Genomic DNA, 27,954 nt, shown 5'->3' on the forward strand with positions numbered 1-27,954 from the left:
AAAAAAACTTTATTCTTAGAGTGTAGCCTCTCTCTGTTGATCTCCATCACTAAAATATTTTATTTTTATTTAAAAAAATATTATCATCTTAACAAAGTGTAAACAACTTTTATGTTTGTGTGTGTGTGTAGCCTATCATTTGAGATGTCTGCTTGAGTATTTGATTTATGAGTTGAGCATTTGATTGATCGTTTGTGATGTCGATTTGAGCATTTGATTTATGATTTTAGCACTGAATTATAGATTTAATTATGACAGGTTTATGCTGGGTTGATAATGAAAAATATATAGCCTATCAAATACAAATGATTTTTAATTTGATTTTTGATACAGTTCATGCTTCCCCAAATGAGTAAATGAACTTGCCTTTGAGCATTTGATTTCTCATTTGAGGAGCCATTTTGAGAGTTTGATTTATTATTTGATCTTTTAGGCATTTGAATTTTCATTTGAATTTTGTTAGGAAAAAAACTTCCATAGAAAATATAACTTTGTTAGGAAAGCTTCCACGAATGAGGAAATTAAATAGCATTTGAGCATTTGGTTTCTCATTTGAGCAGTTGTTTTGAGAGTTTGATTTATTATTTGATCTTTTAGGCATTTGAATTTTCATTTGAATTTTGTTAGGAAAAAAACTTCCATAGAAAATATAACTTTGTTAGGAAATTGTATATGGCGAGTGTGTATGGTCGCAATGATGGATATCAATAATATCTTCACATTAGCAGAGCCTCCTCCGTGTTGATTGGATGGATGATCGGCACGCTCACATAAACCGTCAATCTGCTGGTCGTCATGGAAACAAATAGGCGCGTAACGTGCTGTGTGTGTTGGCTCAAGTCTCTGAGCGCGGCAGATCTGCGAGGGGATTTATAAACATTCTTTAAATCTCATCGCCCTAGACAACCGTGAAAATAGTTTACGTCGTGCTCTCCAGTTTACAGGTAGGTGTTTTAACTTATCATTAATTAGTACGCTGTTGTAGGACTTTTTAATCTAAATCAAAGCTAACCTGCTGTTCTGAGTTATATTTTATCATCATAAAGATTAAGATGTAAAAGTAATGACCGTTTACATTCGTCACAGATTTACAAACGTCACAAACAAAATATGTTGTTATCGTAATAGTCTTCGAGTTTTGACTTTATACTGAGATATATTTATTCCTGTAGCCTATCATTTAAAAAAAAAAAGTGTTGGGAAATAAAAGTTATTATTTGCCCTTAATCGTATTTTTAGTTCACTTTTACTGTTAGCACCTGTTAGCAAAACGCCTACTGAATTCTTTATATAAGGGATGTTTTTAAAGAGACTTTTCACTGGTGTCACACCCAGTATGAGTTCATGTTGTTTGTGCTGTAAACATTGCACAGCTCGTGTGTCGTCTGAGTACTCAAAATATAGGCTACTCAAAGATGAACATTTCAAATGACTAATATATCAAAAAGCTCATCACTGAAGACAAATCAGGTTATAAATATGTTTCAACCAACAAGTGAAATACAGAAATGTTTTGTGTTGGTTTGCAGCATCACCACATCTTTAAGCCAACAGTATGTAAGCGGAGAAAACACCCGCTTGTGTAATTGATCCAGTATTGCCAGTGTGGACTATTATTGACTTTGGTACTGTTTGATTAACCATGTCCACACAAGAGACAGAATTACCCGACAGTCAGGAGAGGGTGGGTTTGAAGAGAAAACTGACGGGTCCCCCGAGACTTTTGCTGGGGAAGTCAAAATCAAGGGAGAAACTTGAAGGTAAATCTCAGAGAAGGCAAAGACAAGCTAAAAGTTGTGATGGCACAGCAGAGAATAATTATCAAGAAAATGATGGAAATGAATCCTCACTTATTACCCACCACAGCCCTCAAAAACCCTCAGAGGAGAAGGAAACCCAGCCAGGTGCTCCAGGAGATGCCTCAGGAATTCTTGTAACATTGGAGCAGAGTGAAAGCAAAAATGAATATATGGAAAGTAAAGCAAAAATAACCAGAAGCACTTCAAAAACATCCATTAAAAGGGCATTTTCCTCACTCCTCAGGTGTGGAAAGAGGAAGGAATCAGATAGAACAGAAAACGAGACTTTGAATCCTTTGAAAAACAGAAACAAAACTCAACACAATATGTGTAACTCCATGGATGCAAACAAGGAAGTTCCCAATGGGAAAAGTAAAACTAGGGCTTTCTTCTCAGTGTGGCCCCTTTCTAAGAGATCAGAGATCCAAGAGACCACATCCAATATCATTCTAGGAAGGGGATGTAGAGAGCAAGACAATAGCATGGTTTTTCAGGAGATAACGGCACCAAAAGGTTTGACATTTAAAAAGATCTACCACATCTTTCCAAGAAGGAAGAAAGCACCTCCTATTGATCAGTTCGAGTGTAATGCTTCCGGTGCATCACAAATAGTAGCTGATCAATCACCTGCAGCTGCTTTGAACATTTCCAGTATCACGAAAGAAGAGAACCAAACGGAAGAACAAGACATAAAAGCGGAAAGCGTTCCAGAGACATTTACATTCAGTGCAGAAGTGAGCGTTAACAGAAACATTGATGCTGACCACATGGATGTGAAGGAAATACATCCTGACCAAGATGTTAGTTTGAATGAAGAAGAAAAGCAGGTGTTAAAATCTAGTGTTTTGGATTCTGAGGTTCCTCCACTGTGTTGCAGTGGCCGTAATTTCGACTCTGAGTTTCCAGGCACATCATCAGTTGGTGATCTGCTAGTCTTAATTGAGAAGCCTATTAAAACTTGTGTCAAATGCAGGCCAGTGATTACTATAGAACATGCATACTCATCAGAGGAAGAGAACATGAATGAGGCACCATATTTTGATGGTCTTACCATGAATGGGTCCTGGCAACATTTAAGAATAAACAGCCTAACAAACAACACACTACATCCTTCTGACGTAAATGCGTCTCCTGAACTGGACCACATCCGGTATAATGAGCCCTTACTGATTCAGACGGCAGTTTCTATGGTGCAAGCAGCCATTCGTGGTGCTGTGGAGCAACTCACAATCGAGCAGCAGCATAATCAGATAAGTTTGGACCATGTGTAAACACACATTCATATTCTTTATTCAGCAAATGTGTTCATGTTTCTGTAAGATGGTATAAATAAAGCTGTGTATAACAGATGAAAAAAAGAGAAGAGGAATTTCATGTGATTAAATGTCAGATGACATTTCAGTCTGTATAAACATTGGGAATGTTTGTAATGATAATTGTAATTATTGATGTCAGATTGTGGAAAAGTTTGTAATTTTATGTAATTTTAATGCTGTAAATTTGTACTTGCATGATTAACCTCATATTTTCATTAATGTTACTTTCTATTGTTCATATTTTTTATACTGCAATATTATTTCGCATGTCACTGCAGTCTAGTTTCTATAGCCATGAATATCCCACACATGACTCTGAGAAGGCACTGAGCCACATGCTTATGATATGTTGTGTGAAACACTTCCGTCAACATTTAGGGCAACGTTTTTATGAAAATAAGTGGTCTGAGAACCCAGGTGTGTGCATTGGATGTTTTTTTCGTAGCCTATTTAAATGAGGTCCTGACTGAAGCCTACAGTGAAATTGTTAGATGTTATGTTAAGTGACTCTATACTGTACATAACAAGCTTGGGAGTAATGCTTAAAGATAATGATTACACAGAGTTGGCAGCAGAGATCATGTTTGCTTTTGTGCCTACATGCTACTCTCTTGTGGCAATAAGATGTTACTACAAGACGGTCAGTTAACAGTTGTCAGTTAGGATAGTTTAGCCAAAACGTAAATTGTGTCATCATTTACTCACCCCCATGTTATTACAAACCTGTATGACTTTATTCCTTCTGCAAAACACAAAAGAGGATAATTTGAAGAATGTTATTGTCCATACAATGAAAGTCAATGCGGACCAAAACAACAATGAACGCCACTGGTTTTCATTGTATAGACCAGGGGTGGCGAACGTCGGTCCTGGAGAGCCGCAGCCCTGCAGAGTTTTGCTTCAACCCTAATCAAACACACCTGAATAAGCTAATCAAGGTCTGAAGGGTTACTAGAAAGCTACAGGCAGGTGAGTTTTAATTAGGGTTGGAGCTGTACTCTGCAGGGCTGCGGCTCTCCAGGACCGGAGTTTGCCACTGCTGGTATAGACCAAAAAAAATGAAAAATTTTTCAAAATATCATGTTTTGCTTTCTAAGCTGTATAAAATCATACAGCAGGTTTGGAATGACGCGAGGGTGAGTAAATGACAGAATTTTCATTTGCGGTGAACAATCCCCAGTCAGTGCCAATGAAACCAATGACAAGTGACCAAAGCAGAAGCACTATAAAACACAGTTTATTCAATGTGCCGTTTATTTAAAAAAATACCCAAACACATTATCTCACAGTGGCACTCAGTGCTGATGATGAATAAAATCGAAAGGGACTGTTTAAATGTACTACACAAGTCACACAAATAACACAAATGCAAGTTTTGCTGATTTAATATACTCATCACAGTATACCAGCCTCAATTATTCAATATAACTGCAAAAATTGGTGCTTTGACAGTTCAAATACAGCACAAAGAAAGTTTACCATCAGTGATGTCTTGAAATTGATAAATCATTCTAAATAAAACATTTTGTCATGTCTCAGCTTTTGAAAATGACCTGTCTGCTTTTGAAACATGACTGAATGTGCCATTGCTGTGTTTGACAAGAAGTGTTATATTAGACATTTACAGTGGCATTGTCCCATCTTTGTAGTTATGTCTCGGTTTATGTAGTAAGACTGTTAGCAAACTTGGATTATACTCTGTGTTTGTGAAAGTCTTTCAACATATCAAAAAGCTTTTAGAAAAGCACACATTCATTTGAAAGATTATTCTAATTGTGTAGATGTCTTGGACAACTTTGCACAAATAGGCACTGTTCACTGTTAACTTGAAATTGAAAAACAGCTGGATTTGGTTCAACTGGCTGAGCAATAGTTTAAGTGCTTTTCTTTTAAGTGCTTCATCTACAGAGATGTTTGGCAAAAATATTCTAAGGCACTGAACCAGTTTTGGATAGGAAATTCGATTTAGGGAAGAAATAATTTAGAATCTACGCTCAGTCAGTTTCACTCATTAGGCCACAACCCCAAAATAAACAAAAATAATTACATTATTAGCTTAAGCAGGCCTCTGAAAATAAATATTTTGATTGTGGTCAAATGTGGCACTTAATAGTGCTATTTGAATTTCACACGCATGTGCTTGTCAACCTAATACTTCCTTTCAATATATAATTGATCCAACAATGTGTTCAGTCATCCAAGAGTCAGCAACATCATTATACAACAACACTACAATCATCAACACTAAGTTTTAAACAAAATTATTGTATGTTTTAACACTGACAAGGACTTTTGTGACAGGACAGAAATGCTGAGGCAGAAAACAAAATGTGTTAAAGAAAAATTCTGGGTTTAATAAAAGTTCAGCTCAATCAACATCATTTGAAGAATAATGTTGATTAACACAAAGCAATTTTGACAATTTTGACGTTTTGTTAAAAAAGCAAAAACTGAGGTTATGATGAGGCACACTGGAATGTAAGTGAATGGGGACAAATTTTGGATAATTAAAAGCAGAAACATGACTCTTAACATTTTATAAAAACACTTATACATTATTCTGTTAAAAAATTATGTATTATGTCACAAGCACTGTACGTATACTTCAGCGTATATGTGTAAAAACCGAAGTATACTTTGGGCTTTATGTTGTCATGGAAGTTGTAAAATTAGATACAACTTTACACAGAAAAGGTAAGAGATTTTTTTTCCCCAAATTAAAATCATGTTAACATATTTTGTTTATGTCTTATTGAAACAGTGAGTATTTTAATGTTTATGGATTGGCTCCATTCACTTCTACTGTAAATGCCTCACTGTAACAGATTTTTGCTCTTTTTTTTAAAGAAAAGGAGGGACAGGTGGAAATTATTTTTTGTTGTAATCAACAAATGCTGTTGACTGAGCTTAACTTGTACTAAATCCAGAATATTCCTTTAACAGACATTGTGTGTTTGCATGAATATAATTATGTCAAACACTACGTCATTCCACAGTCACTGCGTCCACGCTCTCCTGAGAGACCTCAGAGTCCAGTGAGTAGCAGGAGCTGCCGTTATCCTGAGTGTCCTTGGCTGCCTCCTCTCCTGTGGCTGTGGTAATATCTGGCTGGCCCTCACAGCCATGGAGCAGCTGCCCGCAGAAGCGGCTATAGCGATGGTATCGCAGCGGCTTGCCCACATGTGCGAACATGTGCTCCTGCAGCTGGCTCTTCTGCGAGAAGCGAAGGTTACAGACGGCACAGGCCATCTTTCGTTTTCGCGTGAAGGCTGCCAACGGGCTGCCGCTCCGTCCAGTCCCACTACCTCGCCTGAGTTCCACGGCCAGCTCATCTGCCAGGGCCTGACTCTGCCGTAAGGCCTCCTCCAGACTGCCAGAGTCTATGCGCTCATTGTGAGGCCGCCTCTCCTCTAGGGACTTGTGCTCCCCGGTTTTGTCCTCTGAAGGGCCTTCCATCAGACCACTAGGCTCAAGTGCACAGGCTGCATGGATAAATAGGTGCTCTTGTAGGCCTTCAGGCGACAGACAGCGTTCACCGCACCGGGGGCATAAAAGCGCTAGAGGACCATCTTTGAATAGACCCACTTGACAGGGGCTCACCTGAGCTGGGGAGAGAGAGCAAGGCTCTTTGTCGCCTTCCTGTTGTTCTTCCTGCTCTACCCTTTCCTGTTTGATCCGTGCCAAAATGTCAGAGTCGTCCCCCAAGGCCACTGAGGATGCGGCGTGGAAGCTTTGAGGCTGTCGCTCAGACGTAATGCCCTCTAGCCCTACAGCGAGAGCTAAACGGCCATGTGTGCGATCGGCCCTAGTGCTGGAGCGGCCATCCTCAGGGTCCCGTGAACCACCAGCCTTCAGGCCCGAGTTCTCTTTACTGGCCAACTGTGAAGAGATCTGGATGCCATACAGGTTGGACATACGGATGGGCTCAGAGGATGCATCGGGGCCACCCTCACCTGTTTTGCGGCAGAGCTGGTACGCATGGAGGAACTTGATACCTTCTTGAAGTCTGCCCTGGTCTACAGGTTGTTTGGGACCCATGCCTGTGTACATGATGTGTAACAGGTAGCTGAAGACATCTGGTTGAATATCTGTGGGCTGGATCTTGATGCACTCACTGAAAAAGCAGGAAAGTCATCAAAAATACAATCAGCAATTTATTAATCATGCAAAGTATGGTTAAGAACAGTCATTTTTTTTCTATATTTGGCATTATTATTAATATGCAACTTTTAATATTTATCAATCAAGCTACCTTGACTTCCTCCCCATGCTTGTTTGATTATCAGAGTATGTAAGCATGATAGGTGACCCTTCAGTTCAGTACCATTATGTTGGTACACTTCAAGAAACATTCACTAACCTGGACTGGTGGATGAAGATCATTTTGAAGTAGTTTGAGAAGGCAGCAAGGACTGCACGATGAGCCTTGAAGTATACGTTACCAATGGCAACAGTGCAGTCACACAGAAAGCCAAACTCCCTTTGGACGTTCAGCTGCTGCAGAAGGAACAGACTGTGGCCAGACACGTCCATCTCAACCTGTTACATAAAACATACATACATGCACAGAAGACAAATGTCATATAAATTCTTATGCATAAATTGAATAGCCTACTCCTGTATGTTAAGCAGGTATTAATAATACTAGCATTTACCTATATCATGTTTTGTTCAGGTGAAATACAGCTAATTTAAGAAAAACTTATTGATCTTAATTAATATTGTATATTTGAAAAAATGTATGTGATATTTTAAAAGAAATTGCACAAAAAATGTTTTCACAATGCATGAAACCACTATGAATACCAAGGCATATACTTTTATACTAGATTTCTCCTTTTTGTCTTCTCAGACATTCTTATTTTTTTCTTGTCCTAAATGTCTCTCCACATGATGGACCAAGTGCCAGAATCAACCAATGAAGTGAGTCTCACTGAAGAGCCATAGTTGTAAGAGTAACTGGCGACCTCTATCGATCAAAATAGCCATAATATTTAAAACATTTTTGAGAATACCCAGCTGTTTACATCTGGATAGGATTGCCATTTGTTTTTGTTTTTTTGTTTTTTTTACAGTGAAACCTACTATGACAGTGCTTTGGTAAATGACATTCTTACATTTCTCATAAAAACATGATTCGGAAATGTTTTTCTTAATGTATATCTTAATCTACAGCAGAATGTCATATTGTATCATTGTATGAATTTTTTCTTTCCTTAATATGAACGGAGAAACAGCAACGACTGGCTTGTATATAATGTTTACAGTGCAACATTTTAAAATCTTTGTATGTCGACCTGACCAGACAATACCTGACAGCGATTTCTTAAAATCATTACACAAAAGGACATTTACAAACAGCAATTGTTCGTCGCGTAGGAAAATGTCATGAATGAATGGATAATACACAAAAGAGCGTGTATGAGCTATTTAGTTCATGCTTGTGTAATATGCATGTTCAGACTCCCAGTAGATTTGTCCGCGACAGAATCATAATTTTCACACGTCTGGTCTACACCGATCAAGTGTTGTCGAAGAAACGGCGTACGTTTTCATGCACCTTGGCCAACAAAACATGCATGCACCAACGCACAGACATAATGCATTCACACAGTCCCAAAAAATGCGTTCTTACCAACTATACGAGAGAAACGGATAATAATTTCGTGTTTGTTGCAGCAGAAAAATTCTCGCGGTTCTTCCTAAGCGATTGACGGCTTAGCTTGTAATCCGTCACGTGACCGTACTGTACATTAGCATATCCGGAAGCACACATATTGGAAACATACAATGCAAACGCTTTGCTCGTATACATGCTCGTTCGTTGCGTTTTTGTTCTTTTGTGTCGAAGGACGACTAAGGCGCACATATACAAATAGACTATGCAGTTATATCTAGTGGAAAAGTCGCTAAACCGAAATGCATGACGTATGACAACTTGCATAGACGAGAGAGCAAAGCCAGTTTTGCAAAAGGGTCTGACAGACCTTCTGAGGCGCTCATGAATTTGTTTTATTGTAACACACCTATGTAGGAACACCTCTAACAATTTGAACACTTGAAAAATAGTGTGTCATTATTATGGTGTGGATTTACGATTAGTGTTTGTGTAGAGGGTAATAGCATGTGATGGTAGGCTAATTACCTTTTTTACTTTTTAAATAATTCTTGGACACAAGTTAGCAAGTAGTCAACTGACTGAATGTATAAAACATTTATTTTTTATTAAAAAAAATTGTATAATTGAGAATTGCAATTATGTAAAAAAATAACATTTTAAACTAAAACATGTTAATGACCTATAAAAGCTGTGATAATGTAAAAAAATATCGTACAAAAATAGTGATATTTCTGATGTTTACATAAGAAATTACAATTCTCAACAACCCTTTTTTTTTTTGCAGAAATTCAGCACTCTAAAATGCTTGGCATGATGGTAATGCCAGCAATACAGAGGAAAGCGATATTTTTTTATACAAAAATTTTAATATATACACATAAACAACTAATGATTTGAAAGTAGTTATTGTGTAAAAGGTGCGAAATGTATGCTATGTAACATTATTCTATTTCGTTTTCAGCACGAATTTTAACCGCAAGGGCTCGTTCTGAAGAGCGTATTTTCATACATGGTTTGGTTGCATTTTCACTGTGCTGCGCGTGCTGGGGCGGGCTGGATTTGCGTGAGCGGGGCCGGATCTCAGTGCGGTGATAGAGCTCGCAGAGCGGCTGTGCGGAAGTTCTTTCATCCGCGCTGCACAGAAGGGGCTTCGCCCTCGAGATTAGCTATTCTCGTCCCAAGTTTTCGCTTGGACGAAGGGAAAAGAGGTGGAACTTCTTCGCTCTGTGTTTTAACTTGAATTCTGTCGTTCGCTACAAGTTAGCGCCCATTACCGTCGGTGAGTATTTTCAGTGTGTTTTGCGTGTAAACACGAGCTGCAGTAATGTGAAGCTCATAGCGTATGTGCGGGAAGCTGCGCGGGGGTGGCGCTGCATGCTTGCGTGAGAGATCTCCCTACGACATTGGTCAGATATATTCTGTTCTGCCGTCTCTTAAGTAACAGATCCTTTAAAAACTTTATGTTGTCCCTAAGGATAATCATATGGTCAGATCTATAGTGTGTCGTCCAAGTAGTTTGATTTTACTTTTAAGTGCCGTATGATTGACAGCCACAACGCCCGCATGATTCTGTCTCTAAAATAGGCCAATGAGAACGCGGGGGCGGGATGTAAACCTCTCTGTTTGGCTTTATTATGGAGCTGAACGACGGAAACAAGTACTATTTAAACCAACTCTTACTAAGCTTATTGATTAGGCCTATATAAACACAATTTCTATCTTCTGCTGTCATCTGCTTTTTATGATTTTATTCTGAATGGTAAAACGTTTGCAAAGAAACTGAAGATTCCACTAGACTCCATTAATTATTATAGCCAATCAATTGAGTTTATTGACCAAGTTTGCCCTTATAAGGAATTATACCTGCTGAGTTGCTCAGATGGTTACAGATCAGTGCAAAATATTATTAATAACGAAGCAAGGAAAAATAATAACACCTAAAATATTTAAACCTATCATTAATAATAATTTAAAAATATTGTCTTACCTTCCACTTGTATTTGTTTTGTTGTTTCACATTGGCAAAAGGCTATTACGTAGTCTTTAGTGTTACATCCAATACTGACAAGACATCTAGTTGATTTGTGAGTTTGACTATTTTATCTAGATTTTTCTTTGGAGTCAGTAAGATTAAAAAAAGAAATTTACTTTAATCAGCAAGGATGGATTAAATTGATCAAAGGTAACAGTAAAGAAATGTATAATGTTACAATAGATTTCAAATTAATTATTTTCTTTTGAACTGTCTATTCATCAAAGAACCAAGAAAAAATGTATCATGGTTTCCACAAAAAAATATTAAGCAGCACATCTGTATTCATCCTTGATAATAATAAGAAATGTTTCTTGAACCCCCAAATCAGCACAAAAAAATGGAGTAATGGCTGCTGAAAATTTAGCTTTGCCATCACAGAAATATATTATATATTAAAATGAAAATAGTTCTTTAAAATTGTAATAATATTTCACAATATTACTGTTTTTATTGTGCTTTTAATTAAATAATTGCAGCCATACGCATTCACACATCTTTGGCTCTTTTGTGGTGTGTTTTGGGTGTCCTATCATGAGTGTTGTGTTTTTTTAAGGCAGCATGTTAAGTTAAAAATAGTCCAACTTTTAAAAATGTATCTTGAGATCTGTGCACTCCATTCCATTCCACAGTTAGACCAACTCTTGCAAATCAATACATAATAGCCATGATATTATCATGATAGTCATGGCCAAAGGGCGCCTGTGAGAGGGAAAAAAAGATTCCTCAAACCTGGGTCTTGCTGATATCTTACGTTTTTCTTTACGATTCCTTACAGGGCAATGGCAAGGCCAAGCCACAGTGAGCATGTCCTGCAGCAGCTCAACAACCAAAGGGAGTGGGGTTTCCTTTGTGACTGCTGCATTGCTATAGGGGACATTTATTTCAGGGCCCACAAGGCCGTGCTGGCAGCCTGCAGCTCTTACTTCAGAATGATGTTCATCCGGGATCAGCAGGGGACTGCACGTTTTGATCTCAGCAACATGCAGATCAGCGCAGAGTGCTTCGATCTCATCCTGCAGCTCATGTACCTTGGCCGAATCGTTGTGGATCACTATGAATTTGAAGAGCTGAAATCATCTATGGCCTACCTACAAATGTACTACATCCCCGACTCACTTGAGGACCTCAGAGATATCCGAACATCCAATCTGACACCCTCGTCTTCTGCATCGTCCTCTTCATCATCCAGCTCCTCATCCTCATCCAGCGTGGTGGGAAGCAAGATGATGTTCGGCGTTCGAATGTTTGAGCAGCAGCGACCAAGCCCTTCTGAGAATGAATGCGCACCCAAAGCCTCAACCACAACTGCTCGTCAGACCATTAATATCTCAACCGTCAGGCCTGCTGAAGATGTGGTCATACCACACCCTCCGCCACACTCGGAGACCGTTGTAGACCAGCCATGTGACTTAAGGAAGAGAACATCAGGCCGAAGCTCTGCCATTAAAGAACGTCCTCGATTTGGCCGTACATACACTTGCGACGATTGCGGTTTTGTGTTCAGCTGTGAAAAGCTTCTCATTGAACACATCCTCACATGCACCAATCGCAAAGCTTTTCAGACACCCAAAGTCAGCAAAAAGGTTTACGGCGATTCTGGCAAAGATGAGAGCTCAACCTCAGAGGGTACGGATGAGCACAGAACAGTTTGCAAGGGCGAAGAGGACTGGCCAGACCACAAGTCGGACACAGAGACGGTGATCAGGTCCGTCGCCACTGGCATGGACAGTGAAGTTGCCTTCTCCAGGAATATAACCATTAAAGTGGAGCGAGACGACGATTCTGAGACCGATTTGGAAACTATAAAAGTCATAAAGGTAGGGAACCATAATGTAGGGAGCTGCAAAGTTCGTACCAGAGCGTACAAAGACAATCTTGCAGACCAGATGAAGTTTGACAGCGAGGAAGAGGCCGGAGTATCCGCCATGGATGCTTTGGAGGGCCAAAGCACAGGGTTATCCTCTGATCCAAAGGTGCACCGGATCAAAGAGGAAAAGCAAGATGGCGCATGCATTCCATGTGAGTTGTGCGGAGCCCTGTTGACAAAGGAGGATCAGTCTGCTCATTACATCTCCAGCCACATGGGACATATCTGTGCCTGTGGAAGGTGCGGCCAAGTGCTCATTAAAGGCAGGCAGCTGCAGGAGCACGCAGAGCGATGTGGTGAACCCCAGGGGGCCGAGATGGACTCCCCAGGTGAGGATTCGCTTCTACTTGAAGATGCCGAGGCTATGGAGGAAAGCTTGCTGGAAGGAGCCGACCTGGGCTTTCGCTGTCCACTCTGTGGGACAATATTTGAAAGCGAAAGTCTTGCAGTGGCGCACACGTTGGCTTGTCCGGAGCAGGAGCTGTTCCGGCCCATTCTATTGGAAGACGGTGGTGAGCCAGACCATCGTCGCAAGCATTTCTGTGCGATTTGCGGCAAAGGCTTTTACCAAAGGTGTCATCTACGGGAGCATTACACTGTGCACACCAAGGAAAAGCAGTTCACCTGTCAGACCTGCGGGAAACAGTTTCTGCGCGAACGACAGCTGCGGTTGCACACTGACATGCACAAGGGAATGGCGCGGTACGTCTGCCCCGTGTGTGATCAGGGTACGTTTCTCAAACACGATCACGTGCGACACATGATCTCTCACCTGTCTGCCGGAGAGACTATCTGCCAGGTGTGTTTCCAGATTTTCCCCAGCGGCGAACATCTTGAGAAGCACATGGATGTGCATCTGTACATCTGTGGCGTTTGCGGAGAGAAGTTCCGTCTCCGCAAAGACATGCGGAGCCACTACAACTCCAAGCACACCAAGAGACATTGAGAGGCCTCTCTCTGCAACCCTTGAATCTTTGAAATAAGCCATACTGTAAATGTGAGAACAAATCTATGCACTTAGACGCCAATTGTAACTTTTACAACTGCACTTTCCATGTGTATGCAAATTCTGGATGTGATGCTAGATGTTTTTGGTGGGATATAGTGCCTCAAGCTTTTGTCTTCATTTTCTTATATTTCGAGGTGGATATCCAGACACTGGTTAAGTCTAGATATTGACTAAATCACACTATCAGTGGTGTTTCAGTTGAAAATGCTTTATAGGTCTGTAGTTATGAAACTGGCCCAAGGCTAATAGTTTTACATCCAATAATTAATATCTGATCACAAAGCTTTAATGATGGTACGCATTGGCTTGTTAAAGTTTATCAACATTTTAACCTTAGTATTTAAGAGAACTTTTGTCAAAGAGGTCATTTGTTTATGTTATTGGTGGTGCTTTTTTAGTGAACACGAGCACATACAGCTTCCATTTTGTCATCATTTCAAGCAGCTCTGGTGTCGTCGTTACCTGTCATATCCTCCATGTTCAAATGCCCTTAAAGGGATCTATCACCCAAATGAAAATTCCATCATCATTTACTCTCCAATATGTTGTTCTGGACCTTTATGACTGACTTTCTTCTGTTGAACACAAAAAAGATATTTTGAAAAATATCTGCTTTTTATAAACTTCTTTTGTCCATACAATGAAAGTTAGTGGGGTCCAGTGTTGTTTTGGATAAAAAACTGTTAAAACATTGTTTAAAAGATATTTTCTTCTGTTCCGCAGAAGAAAGAAAGCCAGGTTTGGAATGACAAAATGATGACAGAATGTTCATTTTTAGACAAACTATCCCTTTCAAGCACGGAGATAATAAAGGAGAACAGATTGCTAATAGAATGCGGGCACTTTTCCCTCCTTGCACCAGAACACTAAAAATACTGTAAAAGCAAAGAAAAACACTCTTGTTGATGCCTTTCAGCTAGCTGTAATTGCTAAATCGTCACTCATACAAAACCCAGTAATCTATGCAAACTGTTGTAAATTCAACCCTAATTTAGTGTGCGTTCACAGAGTTGACGTGAACAGTTTCATGGAGTAAAACAACATTTATTGTGTAGCTATTTCAATATCCCAAAGATATTCATGTCATATAAACAGATTTATAAAATCTTTCGGTTTGTACACCAGCTATATGTTTCTAATAAGGATTACGTGATATACAATTCTTATCAGCCTATGCTGTTTTTGTTCGGAGCAATCAAACTATATGCTTTTGTTTAGGGTCCATCTAAAGCTTAAATGGGCTTATACGAGGTCTTAACATTTCAAATATTTCACACCTTATAGAATTATTGTGGCTTGATGTGAATATGTGGAAATGCAATATAATGCTTGCACAAGGGTGTAGGGTAACTTATAACGTTTGTATTAATAAACAAGTGCTTCGGCAATCGTTATCTTGTGAAATAACCAGGTTGGATTGTATTTTTGTTTTTTCTTTCAGTTTTGTGTTTTTCAAGTTTAATCACGTGATGTTTATACAGGCTAAAGAGCAGATTTTTGGAGCTGTGATCCATGAACCATCAACGTCGCCATGAGATCATACAAATTAATCTGGACACAGTTAATGATTGGATTAAGAGCAGGCAGTCTAAACTTGTGACAGTTGGTGCTCCACGCTTCTTTTTGAAATAAGTTGTCACATTCAAGTAAACTGACCTATTCAGGCTTATACAGCTTAATGACTTAATGTATGGATTGTATAAAAAGTATATCGAGACTGTGTTACAGTGAGGTTTATGCAGCTTACTTGTATTCTTCATCGGTAGTTACATTTGTGATCAGTTTTTAAATAAAAAGAATTATGATTAAGGACCAAAGCAAGCACGTAATTTTAATTAACAGACAAACAGCTCAGACATTTGCACTGGCTGTTCAGCAATGTATTTGGGTTGTGTTGTGATCTAAACCTAGTGAAAATATTTTTGTGTGGTAGAAATATTGTAAGGAATATATGCAAATATTGTTTTTTGATCACATTTTAAAAAATTCCTTCAGTGTTTCATACATTCTTGGATTTAAGAAAGAAAATAAAAGTTTCAAAAATTGGTGATTTGTTTGATGCATTTGAAACTAAATTCATGAACACGAATGCAAAACATATAAGGTGTGTTTACTGTTAAATCTGACAGTGATTAATTTATCATATGAAGTATTTTCTGTAGTCAGACTACAGGCTGCCTGCTGAATTATTACAACCTTCTGGTTGTCGGATAATGGCAGTGTAATATTTGCAATGCAAATGATCATTATACACATTATACAAACCCATCCGGGATATTTTATCCCTATATTTAACAGACCATATCAAACACAATAGCTTGCATAGATGAATCCCCTGACAAACGAATAATATTTATATAAAAAAAGTTCATTTAAATAATTAGTTATGAAAGCTTTTCTTTTATATTATGCCTTTGCAATGTCAAATTTATCAAAAATTATACTACTGTTTTCTTTTAAAATGGTTTAAATGATAATTTGGTGCATTATTTGCTGTAGTTTTATTTAACTTGTTTACTAATAAACAATAGCTTGTCAAAATAATGCTTCTGCATTGTGTGTGACAATGCATTGCTTTGCCGATTTCTTCAGCCTGTGTTATCGTGAAATGCAGTGGCAGTTAAATGTATTATTGCTGATGTTCAGTAGCTGCGCTGATAGCCTAATAATCATTCATCCCTCTAGAAGTACTTTGAAATTGAGCTGCAAAGTCGGAACAAGGAGCGATCTGTGTAGGTCTGTAGGAAAACAGAATCAAACACATGGGGCAAATTGAACTAACATTAACAGTGTTTGGTTGTTTGCAGGATAGTGCCATCACTAACCTCTAGATGGTGACAATTCTCTCATATTATTTGACCCCAAGTTCTAGAGGAGCTTTTTAAGTAGGCCTATGTACCACTCTCTGAGAAACAGATTAAGTGTAGGGGAGGTTGTTTTAGGGATTTTAGAGGAAATGCGTACAAATGCTGTTAGGCCACGTCTATGCTGAACTCTATATCAGCACAAAATCATCCCTCCCATACATGGCCTGTATTTTGCTAAAATTATTTTCTTAAAATGCCCAAACAGCCCCTATCTCAGACTCTCAAATGAGTTTATATCTGGTTAAAAGCCTTTTAATGCCTACATGTTCCAACACCTCGACTGCCTTTGCAGCCAGTGAGCTTGTGGTTTTGGAAACCATCTCTAGATGCCTGGAAACCTCTTGTGGGCTTACTGTGACGCATACAAACTCTGTATTTGTCCAACCAAATTACTTTAGCATGGAAGGAACTTTTCGTTCTCATTGGGTAAATACCTGACTAAGACATCAGAAGCTGTTTAATAAAAAAGACCCTTGATTAGAACCAAGAAATGCTTCTAATGAAACAAAACGTACTTTAAATGAGCAAAGCAATAAACGTGAATTATTTAATGTAAAATGTACTAAAAATTTGTTGGGTTTATTGACTGTATTATAGGCCTACCTACCTTATAATTGTTAATTAAGATACATTTTTGGCAAATGGCAAATCAATCTAATATCTTTTGTCCGTGTGGCCATGTAGCTCAGCTTGTATTTCTTCTGCTTGCTTGTTTGTTGGAAGCGGAAAGCACGCTGCCTGCCTCCTCTTGTTTATGTGCTTTCATGTTACTCTTTGATTATCCACTTGGTGGCGCTGTTTTATGCTTATCCTTACAGTATGTTTGTAACATACATTATGAACAGGCCTCATGAGTGCATTTGAGAAGCTTAATGTGTATGCTTGGCTGACAAAATGCACTCTTCTACTTAATAAGTAATAGATGGTTTATGTGTTCTCAGATTACATTAGATACATTATTGTGAGTTAAGGGCAGCCCAGCGTTTCGAGTCTTTCAAGTATACAGTAAAGAGCTGCTAGAAGACATTTGGCAGTATTGTTTCCTACAATGGATTGTAGTTAAATATACACCTCATTCGGCGCTCTCTTTGTTTTCTGTCATAAAGTATCCCGAGATGCCCGCAAAAACGAGTCAGTGCGTGAGTGAACCGTTCGAATGAATCAAACTGAATCGCGAACCTTTTGCAACCCTGATTCTAAACATTTGCTAGAAAAACACAGATGACGTGAGTGCTGAAATATATTATTGGGGACGATTATTATCAGGTTGTTATACGCCAGCAATCTCTCGATCAACATACAAGAATTTAGATGTACGTTAATATTTTACTGCTTAATACCATAGACTGTATAAAAGCAGCTTAATACCGAAACATAATCCACACTAAATGTGCGCGCTGCTTTCTCTGCGTTGCCACAAGGGGCGCTGGAGCGGAGAGTCTTTCACGGTGAGAATCGGATGAACTACTGTCATGGCGGAGTAGGTCTTATATTGCTGAACAAATTAGGTATGTTTACTGCAACTTCCCTAAGTAATTTTTAGTAAGTAAGTTTTAATGGCAGAGGCATCTAAATGATCTACACCTCATTCGGCGCTCTCTTTGTTTTCTGTCATAAAGTATCCCGAGATGCCCGCAAAAACGAGTCAGTGCGTGAGTGAACCGTTCGAATGAATCAAACTGAATCGCGAACCTTTTGCAACCCTGATTCTAAACATTTGCTAGAAAAACACAGATGACGTGAGTGCTGAAATATATTATTGGGGACGATTATTATCAGGTTGTTATACGCCAGCAATCTCTCGATCAACATACAAGAATTTAGATGTACGTTAATATTTTACTGCTTAATACCATAGACTGTATAAAAGCAGCTTAATACCGAAACATAATCCACACTAAATGTGCGCGCTGCTTTCTCTGCGTTGCCACAAGGGGCGCTGGAGCGGAGAGTCTTTCACGGTGAGAATCGGATGAACTACTGTCATGGCGGAGTAGGTCTTATATTGCTGAACAAATTAGGTATGTTTACTGCAACTTCCCTAAGTAATTTTTAGTAAGTAAGTTTTAATGGCAGAGGCATCTAAATGATCATTGGTTTGTATTCACATACTTGCATTAAGTATATTCTACCCTTTTTAAGATTCACAAAAGAAGAATTTATTTAGAAAGCTTTTAGAAGTTATTTCTTAGGTTTTAACATTAATGGTTTGTTAACAAATCCAAAAATGACTTAAGCTATATTTTAGGCATGGTTTACTCAAAAATGGCCTTATCTGTGACATCTACGCCACAGCCTGTTTCCGCTACACCCTGCTAAATGAATTTCTTCTCCATAATGCCTAATTATATGTTCAAAATCAGCAGATTTCTGCCTTGGATCACAGACCCAGAGTGCCCGTCTCTTGTGCACCTCTGATTTGGTCTGGTTTACATGATGTCCTTTTAAGGCAGGTCTGTTTGTCACGACTGTGGGTGTCTGGTCCTCATGGGAGCTGGTCATGCCAACTTCAGTAATGGAGAGTCTTTCCATAACACATCATCCACCCACTCCAGTCATATGTTTACAGGCACGGTCCTCTTGAAGGTGCACTTTACAGCACTTCCCACTGCCACCTGGTCCTTTTGTAGTTGCTTAATTACATGTCATTAAGCACAGGCTTTGGCTGTTACCCTTCTTGAAAATATTAACCTTTCATGAGTACTGTATCCTGTAAGCTCAGATAAACCTCTGGACAATTCTAGCATTTTGTCAATTTTTATTAGACATTTAGCAGATGCCTTTGTCCAGAGCAATTTAATAATGAACTCTGATGAGTTCACCTGCCTTCTGTTCAAAAGTCTGTTTGGTCTGGACTGACCTTATGTAATCTTTGATTTTCTTCCTGATTCATTATTCCAATCCACCCACACTCTAGTGTGTTGTGTGGCTACGCACCCAGGTCATGTCCTCTCTTATGCATTGAACACAATATTTTTTCATTGTATTATATATATTATATTATTTTACTTTATTATTATTATTATCTGAATTATTATATAACTATGAATTATTATTATATATTCATTATAATAATTCTGAATAATAATAATAATAATAGTTATTATTATTATTATTATTTTGTAATTTGCATATGATGCTAGAAAACCCCAGAATAAGTTCACATGTTGGACTTGGCTTTTTCCACTTTCTCCTTATCTGTTACTCCCACCATCTGTCCTCTCACACCAGAAGCAGTTGAAAATAATGTGTAAAGAATCTTAGAATGAAGAGCTGTGGCTTGACTTATGTAGCTAAATTCATGGACTCAACAACCTTCAGCTAAAATACAATATATATTGCTTTGCATTGCTTTGCATGAACAAACATCATGCTTAAATTGTCCCTTTTCTGTTGACCCACTTTGTGGGTGTGAATGTTCACAGATAACCACGTGCTATGTGAGATACAGCTTTTAGAGCCTTTTGCAATTCTTCTTTGAAAGATTCTTTGAAAAATTTCAAAATGGCAACTGATCCATGCCATCTGTTTATGACAAAGTCACTTGCATATGCATGCTGGCTAAAAATGTGACTGACATTATAAGCCAAGAACCTCAGATGCAGGGAAAAAATATAAATTATGAGATTAGTTGTTATGAGTTATTCTGTAATGATGTGAAAAAACAACACATGTTGATTGTTGGCAGTGTGTGGCAGTGATGTCTCTGACATCAGAGAAGTGAATTTAGGGATTTATTTTTGAGCTGTTGTGTGTATGTCATGCATACATCAAACAGCACAGTGATCCACTGCATCCATCTTTGACAGAAGAAAAAATGTCAAATTGATAATCTATTTTGGCCTGCATGATGAGTGTAGATATTAATCAAAGGTGTCTCTCAAAAGTATTTGATAAGATTAAACATGTGCATCACTAAATCCCATATCCTCCCCTTTGTGAATAACCTGGATGAAAAATTGTTAACACAATTACTTTTGGTCACCAAATTCCAGTGGTGTAATGTAACGAAGTAATAATACTTCGTTACAGTACTTAAGTATTTTTTGGGAGTATCTGTACTTTACTTGAGTTTTTATATTTCAGCCAACTTTTACTTTTACTCCACTACATTTCCTAATTAAAATGTATACTTTTACTCCGATACATTTCCCCGAAGCATATTCGTTACTTACTACAAAATAGTCAGAAGTCAGAAGAACACGGACTGCAGGAAAGCAGGTTTGACGAATCAGTGGTCTGGCGTTTGCAAGTTAGACTCCTAAAAATCACCTTTGCTCACGTGCAAACAAGTTGGCGCACAACCGCGGATGATTCATTTTCCACTCAAGTCGAGTCTGGAGTGTGCGGTACAGCATCGTCTGCGATAATATGGTTAGTGTTGTTGTAATGATGTGCGATCTGACATTATCAAGTAGGCTATATCACCAAATCACACACAGAGAGTGCACGCACATTGTTTTATTAGTCTATTAAAACTGAAAATTCCAGGCTTTCTAAATTGTAGATGGCAAAAATGCTTCTGTATGCTTTTTATATTTATATAATTTAATATAGTTAACTTAATCTATGTCACTCAAAGAGTAGCCTACCGTTTTTCTGCAGATATCAGCATGAACACATTTAATAACATTTTATACAAGTTCAGTAAAGCAATAAGTGACTTACATTTTAGACATAATATTGCTTGTTTTTGCTCAATTTTGCTAACGAAAATAGTTCCAAACAAAGATCACAGCACTGTTTTGCGTCTCTGAGCAATGGACGGTGTTTACTTATTGAATGAATCAGTTTTTTGAACGAATCGGTTGAATAAATGATTCAGTGATTTACTCATTAACACAGTCAAATGCCTTGTTTCTGAATGAATCAGTTGTTTGAATGAATCGGATGAATCTCAATGACTCACTCATTAACAGTCACTTGCTGCCACCTACTGGCGGTTTTAATTTCACATTTCAACTATTTTTTTCATGTTTTAAATTATTTCCAATTTGAGTGTTCCTTTAAAGAACATCACTAAAAATGTTGTAGTGCATAGCTCTTTAAGGATATTGAAACAAATTAAGAAATTTCTTGGTGTCACGCTGCCCTCCCTTCATTCTCCCATTTGTGAGAATCATAATTTTACACCGGCTTTGAGTGATAGAACCTTTAAAGTGTGGAATAATAAGGGTCTTTCCACATTTAACGACTTGTACACAGATGGTCACTTTTCCTCCTTTGTTTGTTTGTTGTTGTTATAAAACGAATAAAGATAATATGGCAAAAAAAAAACGGAACACAATCTTGCTACTCAAGCTGTGTATAAATTTTTTTTATATATATTTATTTGCTTCTTTTCCATTTTGCATTTACTTGTACTTTTACTTTCAATACTTAAGTACGTTTAAGATTAAAAAAATACTTTTCGTACTTAAGTACAATAAATATCACATACTTTAAGACTTTTACTCAAGTCATATTCTAAACGGTGACTTCAACTTCTACCAAAGTAATTTTCTGGTAAGATATCTGTACTTTTACTTGAGTATGGCTTTCAGGTATACACCACTGCCAAATTCGGGTTGGATAATGCAGAGTAGTATGTTACTGACACTTACAGGACGATCAAATCCTTGTTTAATATTGACCAAACTTTTAATTCAAATATCCACTTAATTTTTAATTTTTGGCCACTTTTTTGCGATAGAAATGCTACAGCCTCTATAATTTCTTCAACAAAAACATGTGGACATCACAACCCTTACCAAAATGAACCATGTTTTTATCGTAGTAAAACTGCTTAATTTTATTTTGTGTGATTTCTGAATGCTTGAGACCAGAAAATCAGACAACTGTATTAATAAAATCATAGCCATAAGTAACTGTCTAGAGCTAAAATTGTAATTTATATATAATACAATTTAATTACAATTAATTTTTTTATTTTTTTATTTTTACTTATTTTATTAAAGTTCTATTTTGACCTCTTATAGTAGGTGTTTTTGTTTTGTTTTTTGAGGGAGGGCCACAACAATACTATTCTGCTTAGGGCACCCATTTGGCCAGCAGCGGCCCTGTCTGAGCTGTTTTAACTGAAAGAAACTTGCACTGACATATTTTAAAATATAACAGTGCCATTGTTTTGTCTCAAAATGCACAACAGTAATGTTTTTTTATTTCTAAGGAATGTTTATAAATATACTTAAATGTCCTAATTGAACTATGGCCTAAACCTGGCTTAGTCTAAAGGCCCTGATATAGGCTACTTCAAGCGAAATCGAAGAACAAACTGATGTGATGTCATTTCGAACAAAATCCGGCCAAAACGAAGTTCGTTTTGTGTTCGTTTTGGGAGTTTGAAACGGCAAGTTGCCAAAGCGACTTTCCGGAAAAGTTGAGATATATCCAGCTGCAGACCCGCAGCACCAGCAGTTTCAGAACCGCAGCCACAGAACCGGAAGTGAGGGGCGGAGTTATTGACAACGAGAGAGCACGGTGAGTATTCTGTAATGTTTTTGCTATCGTATGTTTGATAATTATCGTATATATTACGTTAAGCATTTATCTGCTAAGTACTTAATGTGTGCTTGGCTTTATTATCTTATATTGAAACTTGAATTTGTTGTCATACTTTATAGTATATAACTTTTTTCTGTGGATGTTTCGATTAATTTTCGGATGCATGCTGTAAATGGGCCTTGTGGTGAAGTTTTGAAGACGTTTATTATTCATAAAAATAAATAGTTTGCTTTAATTCCCTCTGTTATATGCATTGTTTGTGTGTTAATATTACCTTGTAGTTGAGTTATTTTAATCCCATTTGTCATCATTGAGATAATTGTGTGTGGCTTCATCTCTTGTAGAGACAAATAAGGATTCAGAGAGGTGACGCATTACCTGAGCTGCAGCAGTGCAACAAGTGTTACAGCAATTACCAGCAATTTTCTGCTTGACCAGCATGTTTAAGCCAGCCAAACTGGTCAAATTAAAAAGTCATCTTCAAATCCACTTCAACATGCAGTTGTCTGTGGAGGTATGAATATCTTGAGTTGTTTGTTTAATGTACTCACAATTTATTATTGCATAATATTTCATGTTTAATACTGCTGCTTGATTTTAAGCAATATTGAATAAAGTGCCATGTAAATAGCCTACACGTGGCGTGACTTCACGAGAGTGGTAATTTCCAGAGCTGGTGCAAGCATACCCATGTTGCTATGAACAGATACTTTATATATATATATATATATATACAGGGTCGGCGCCAGAGCGCACAAAGTGAGGGGGCAGGCACAATTTTTTTGTACTTGTAAATAAAATAATCTGATATATATGTACAATGTAATAACATATAGCCTATTTTGATATATGAACTGGGTGTTCGTCAACGATTGCATGCGGTCGAAGATGCCCGTGTTTACAGCTCCGTAAAATAATCTGGAAGCTCTGTAGGTTTGCTGTATAGGCCTATAGCTAAAAATATTAAAATTATAAACACACAATAACATTTTAAATTACTTCCATTTCTGAAAAAAAAAGAATGTAGGCCTAGTAATTGATGTTATAAATACACACGCCTGATTTTTGTTTTTGCTGTATAGGCCTATAGATAAAAATATTAAAATTACAAACACACAACATTTTAAGTTACTTCCATTTCGGCACGGCACGGCACGTTGAACGGCTGCGCTGTTTCCAATGAATGCATAGCTTATATAGTGCGCGCGTGAGGCGCCGGCGCGATCAAACAGCTGAAACATAAAATAGACTACTCCGTAATTTTTGGTCAAACAGTAAAGGCATAATTCGAAACTGCAAAGTGTTAGCAGTTTGAAAATTCAAGAATAATAGCAAAGTTAATAAGAATTCTTTCTAAATGCAGCACCGTTCTTATTTCACTCTGCATAACCTGAACGGGAAAAATATTTTTTTTTGCTAAGAACGAACCGAAATGAAAACATTTCGCTTTTAATCTGTGTATTTAACAGCCTGGGAGACCTTCCCAGGGCAGTACCTTGCCTCACCGACTAAAATCAGGGCGCCCGCTACGGAGACGGCACCAGAGGTGAGGGGGCACAGTGACCGAGGTGGCCGGGCCCCCTCAGGCCCCCCCGTGGCGCCGACGCTGTATATATAGCTTGATGTTCTCTCCATTTTTGTTGTGTTCATTTTGATACTGAGGGGAAAGCGCGAAGCACATATTTACATATTCATATAAACATTGCTTTCATCAGAGTGGGCGGTGTCGGGATGTTCGATAACAGTATACCGCAGCTCACGTAGGCTATTTCGAACTTCGTTTTACCCCTAAACGAAGAACGAAAAAGAACTTTGTTTTCAGTAGTATATCGGGGCCTTAAGCCCTCACTGTGAAACCAGGCCTAAATGTTTGAAACCCTTTTAGTGGATATATTTGTTTCTATAAACAAAATTAAAAACATGTATGTACAGAGATGAAATCAACCCCAAAATTGTCTCATAATTTTTTTTCTCTTGTAGTGTTCAAATTATTAATATTAATTATAGGTGAAATATGTCATTCTAGTCGGGTGATTTGCACTCTCCACCGAAGTTAATGTGAAGGATTGGCGTATCATATGCACGCAACATTGGCATCTGGCGTATGCATTACACGCAATTAGAAAGTGTAAAGTCGTGTTATTTATACGCAGATTGATGAGAACGGGTTGACTATTCACAGTGACGTTGATTGACAAGATTGATGCCACAGGAGATTCATATGCATTGTCACCCCATCCAAAGGCTTACATGCCTTACAGGAGTATATGGGAATTAAAATGGAAACTCTCATAAGAATTACACTACCGTTCAAAAGTTTGGGGTTGACAACATTTTGCAATGTTTTTGAAAGTCTCATATGCTCACCAAGGCTGCTTATATTTGATCAAAAATATTGTAAAAACGGATATATTATTATAATTTAAAATAACTGTTTGAAAACATTTTAAAATGTAATATATTCCTATATGGCACAGCTGAATTTTCAGCAACCATTACTTCAGTGTCGCATTATTCTATGCAGAAGGTTTAAAATAAGAGCATTTATTTGAAATAGAAATCTTTAGTGATATTATAAATGTCTTATACTGTCACCTTTGATCAAGCAATTTCTTTGCTGATTAAAAGTATTAATTTTATTTAAAAAACATTTTACTGACTCCAATCTTTTGAATGGTGGTGGTGTATGTCAACTTTGTTCTTGGATCTTCTGTACATCTGTATGGCTATGTACTGTATGTCTGTGTCCTTGCAATATGGCAACCTATTCTTAAAGGGATAGTCCACCCAAGAATGAAAATTATCTCCTTATTTACTCACTGACATGTCATTCCAAACCTGTATGACTTACTTTCATCTGTTGAACACAAAGGAAGACATTTTAAAGAATCTTTGTAACCAAACAATTTCGGTTCCTATTGACTTAATTGTATTTCTTGCCCATACAATTTGAAATCAATGGGAACCGTTTGTTCACCAACATTCTTGAAAATATCCTCCAATTCATGTTTCCTCCCCTTTTCAACTCCACATTTCTTTCACCACACAACCACCATAAACATTTAAAAGCATTTTTTCCATAACTTAAGCATTCCATTAATGGGTTCAGTCTACAGAGCATTATGTTTCCATTTATTAAGAGTGTCACCCACAGCACCATCTTTAAATATGCAGGGAATGTCCAGCTCCTTATATTTTAAATGGGGCTAGAAGAGGTAGAAAAAACTGTACTTTTGCTATGGCATAAACATTTTTGTTTGCTCATCTGAAGCTAATGGGAATCTCCTGAGGGACAGTGCTGTTTGTTTGGTTGAATGGAATGCTGATGAAGAAGTCCCCATGGACAACTGATGGTTGGAGGCTACTCACTGTGAGAGAGACACTTAGGCTGAGGGATACTTCAGATCACTTTAAAACCATCGAGTCATACAATTTCCAGTATCACTGGTATGGCTTGTCCAGCAGGAATTAATTTTTTTTATTGTTGCTAAATATTTGTTTTATTGGACTAGTTTGGTTTATGAGGCCAAATATATAGTTGAAAGGGATGTAAAAGTCTGTGTTAATTAAGCAAACGATTCCCCTTAGACAGCACTCTACTGATTAAACGTGTCATCTCCCTAATGCAGTGTCCCATAAAACATGAATTCCCCATTTACAGTATGACATCTTACTATAAAATCATTTGTACTGTTTGACGTATATATACTAAGCATAAATGATCTGAGACTTGTCTGTAGGGTTTGGCCTGTTTTTCTTGCGTTCTCACAGAGATTGGTGATTCAGAGATGGGAATAAGCACCTGGTCAGTTTTAGGTTACTGTCACTGTCCTGCTGCTATCTTAAAGTGCTTCGAAAAGTATGGTTCAAAACATAATTAATGAGTCTGACATTTCCCAGAGGATCTGACCGACATTACATATTAAATAATTATAAGCTAATAATCTAATAAAAAAAAAACGGACTACTGTAGAAACTACTTTGGGAAGACGCTGTTCATAAACAGATTACTTTACGGCACAAAAGAATGGTTACACTCATTGTCCATATAAAATATAAATATAAAAATATGGATATAAACATGGACCAAAAATCTATAATAATACATTATTTAATCATTTGAACCTTTATTCATTTGATGCCTCTTTTATTCAGAATCATAAAAAAACAATATTAATGGAAGTGAAAGGATGGCTTTGTATAATAATAATAATAATAATTATTATTATTATTATTATACAGGAGGAGTTTAATTCCCAAATATGTGTCAGTTTTAAACAATCATAACCACTCCACTTCAGAAAACTTCTTTGCATTTAAATAACGTAACTGATATATAAATGCTATCTGGTGTTTAAGCAGGACCACTTTCTTTATAATATGAATCACTTTATAGCTCATAAGGTGGACACCTTTCTGGTTTAATAATCATTGCACCGAATGAAAAATATCTGTTTATTCATACATCATATTTCAGTTATTATATATCTTGCTCAACCCACACTGATTTTTAAAAGACACTTTAAAATGTCAACATGGGTGAGTTTGCACAGTGTATTTTTCCTACTTGCCAGGTATTCTGCATTCAGGCAGATATTGCATTCCTGAACTCTATAGGCAAAGTGTTTTTAAGTTGCTTTAAACAGTGTTTAACTTGCTCACAATTACTGCACAATTAAACAAATGCTACTGAAGGATGTTTGTCCATCGTTGGCGATGTGAATGGCTCATTTTCCTTTTGTTCCAAAGGACATCTTAAGAACCATAATCCTATCGCTTAACCACAGTCCTTATCAATCTATTATCATTTACAATCGATTATACAACAGTTAGTTCTTGTCCTTGATTTGATTTGCCAAGTGTTCCAGGACATCATATTTAGTGTAACAGCACTGTGATGTTTAACTTTTTGTATCACCCCGCTTGTTTGGAAAAAC

The 27,954-nt window shown here is 37.6% G+C and overlaps 3 protein-coding genes across 4 annotated transcripts; 2 read left to right on the forward strand and 1 right to left on the reverse strand.

Annotated features, from left to right (window-relative positions):
- The first annotated feature begins 816 nt into the window (after nucleotides 1-816).
- Nucleotides 817-3,091, forward strand: LOC107711664 (uncharacterized). The gene is made up of 2 exons (XM_016516683.1): nucleotides 817-944; nucleotides 1,530-3,091. Exon 2 carries the CDS (start codon nucleotides 1,643-1,645, stop codon nucleotides 3,068-3,070), a length of 1,428 nt encoding a protein of 475 aa, XP_016372169.1. The 5' UTR covers nucleotides 817-944; nucleotides 1,530-1,642; the 3' UTR covers nucleotides 3,071-3,091.
- Nucleotides 3,092-6,032: 2,941 nt separating this feature from the next.
- zbtb25 (zinc finger and BTB domain containing 25) lies at nucleotides 6,033-9,770 on the reverse strand. Of its 2 annotated transcripts, none has more exons than XM_016516684.1 (3): nucleotides 9,745-9,770; nucleotides 7,476-7,654; nucleotides 6,033-7,229 (listed from the first exon to the last, which is right to left on the reverse strand). In XM_016516684.1, the coding sequence occupies exons 1-3, from the start codon at nucleotides 9,757-9,759 to the stop codon at nucleotides 6,101-6,103; spliced, it is 1,323 nt and encodes a 440-aa protein (XP_016372170.1). In that variant the 5' UTR covers nucleotides 9,760-9,770; the 3' UTR covers nucleotides 6,033-6,100. The 2 variants fall into 2 exon arrangements, with proteins under 2 accessions (XP_016372170.1, XP_016372171.1); XM_016516685.1 differs by lacking the exon at nucleotides 9,745-9,770 and adding an exon at nucleotides 8,751-8,792.
- A 7-nt stretch (nucleotides 9,771-9,777) lies between these two features.
- Nucleotides 9,778-14,208, forward strand: zbtb1 (zinc finger and BTB domain containing 1). The gene is made up of 2 exons (XM_016516682.1): nucleotides 9,778-10,014; nucleotides 11,546-14,208. Exon 2 carries the CDS (start codon nucleotides 11,550-11,552, stop codon nucleotides 13,581-13,583), a length of 2,034 nt encoding a protein of 677 aa, XP_016372168.1. The 5' UTR covers nucleotides 9,778-10,014; nucleotides 11,546-11,549; the 3' UTR covers nucleotides 13,584-14,208.
- The last annotated feature ends 13,746 nt before the right edge of the window (nucleotides 14,209-27,954 follow it).

The sequence above is a fragment of the Sinocyclocheilus rhinocerous genome, unplaced genomic scaffold (assembly GCF_001515625.1).
Source record: "Sinocyclocheilus rhinocerous isolate Xijiao unplaced genomic scaffold, SAMN03320098_v1.1 scaffold1169, whole genome shotgun sequence".
In the NCBI taxonomy this organism is placed as follows: domain Eukaryota; kingdom Metazoa; phylum Chordata; class Actinopteri; order Cypriniformes; family Cyprinidae; genus Sinocyclocheilus; species Sinocyclocheilus rhinocerous.

Bases quoted from the DNA above. Each gene is read 5' to 3' on its own strand.
- LOC107711664 (XM_016516683.1), top strand. From the start codon at position 1,643: ATGTCCACACAAGAGACAGAATTACCCGACAGTCAGGAGAGGGTGGGT.
- zbtb25 (XM_016516684.1), bottom strand. The intron at 7,230-7,475 runs GTTAGTGAATGT...CTGCTTTTTCAG, and splicing joins ATCTTCATCCACCAGTCCAG to TGAGTGCATCAAGATCCAGC.
- zbtb1 (XM_016516682.1), top strand. From the start codon at position 11,550: ATGGCAAGGCCAAGCCACAGTGAGCATGTCCTGCAGCAGCTCAACAAC.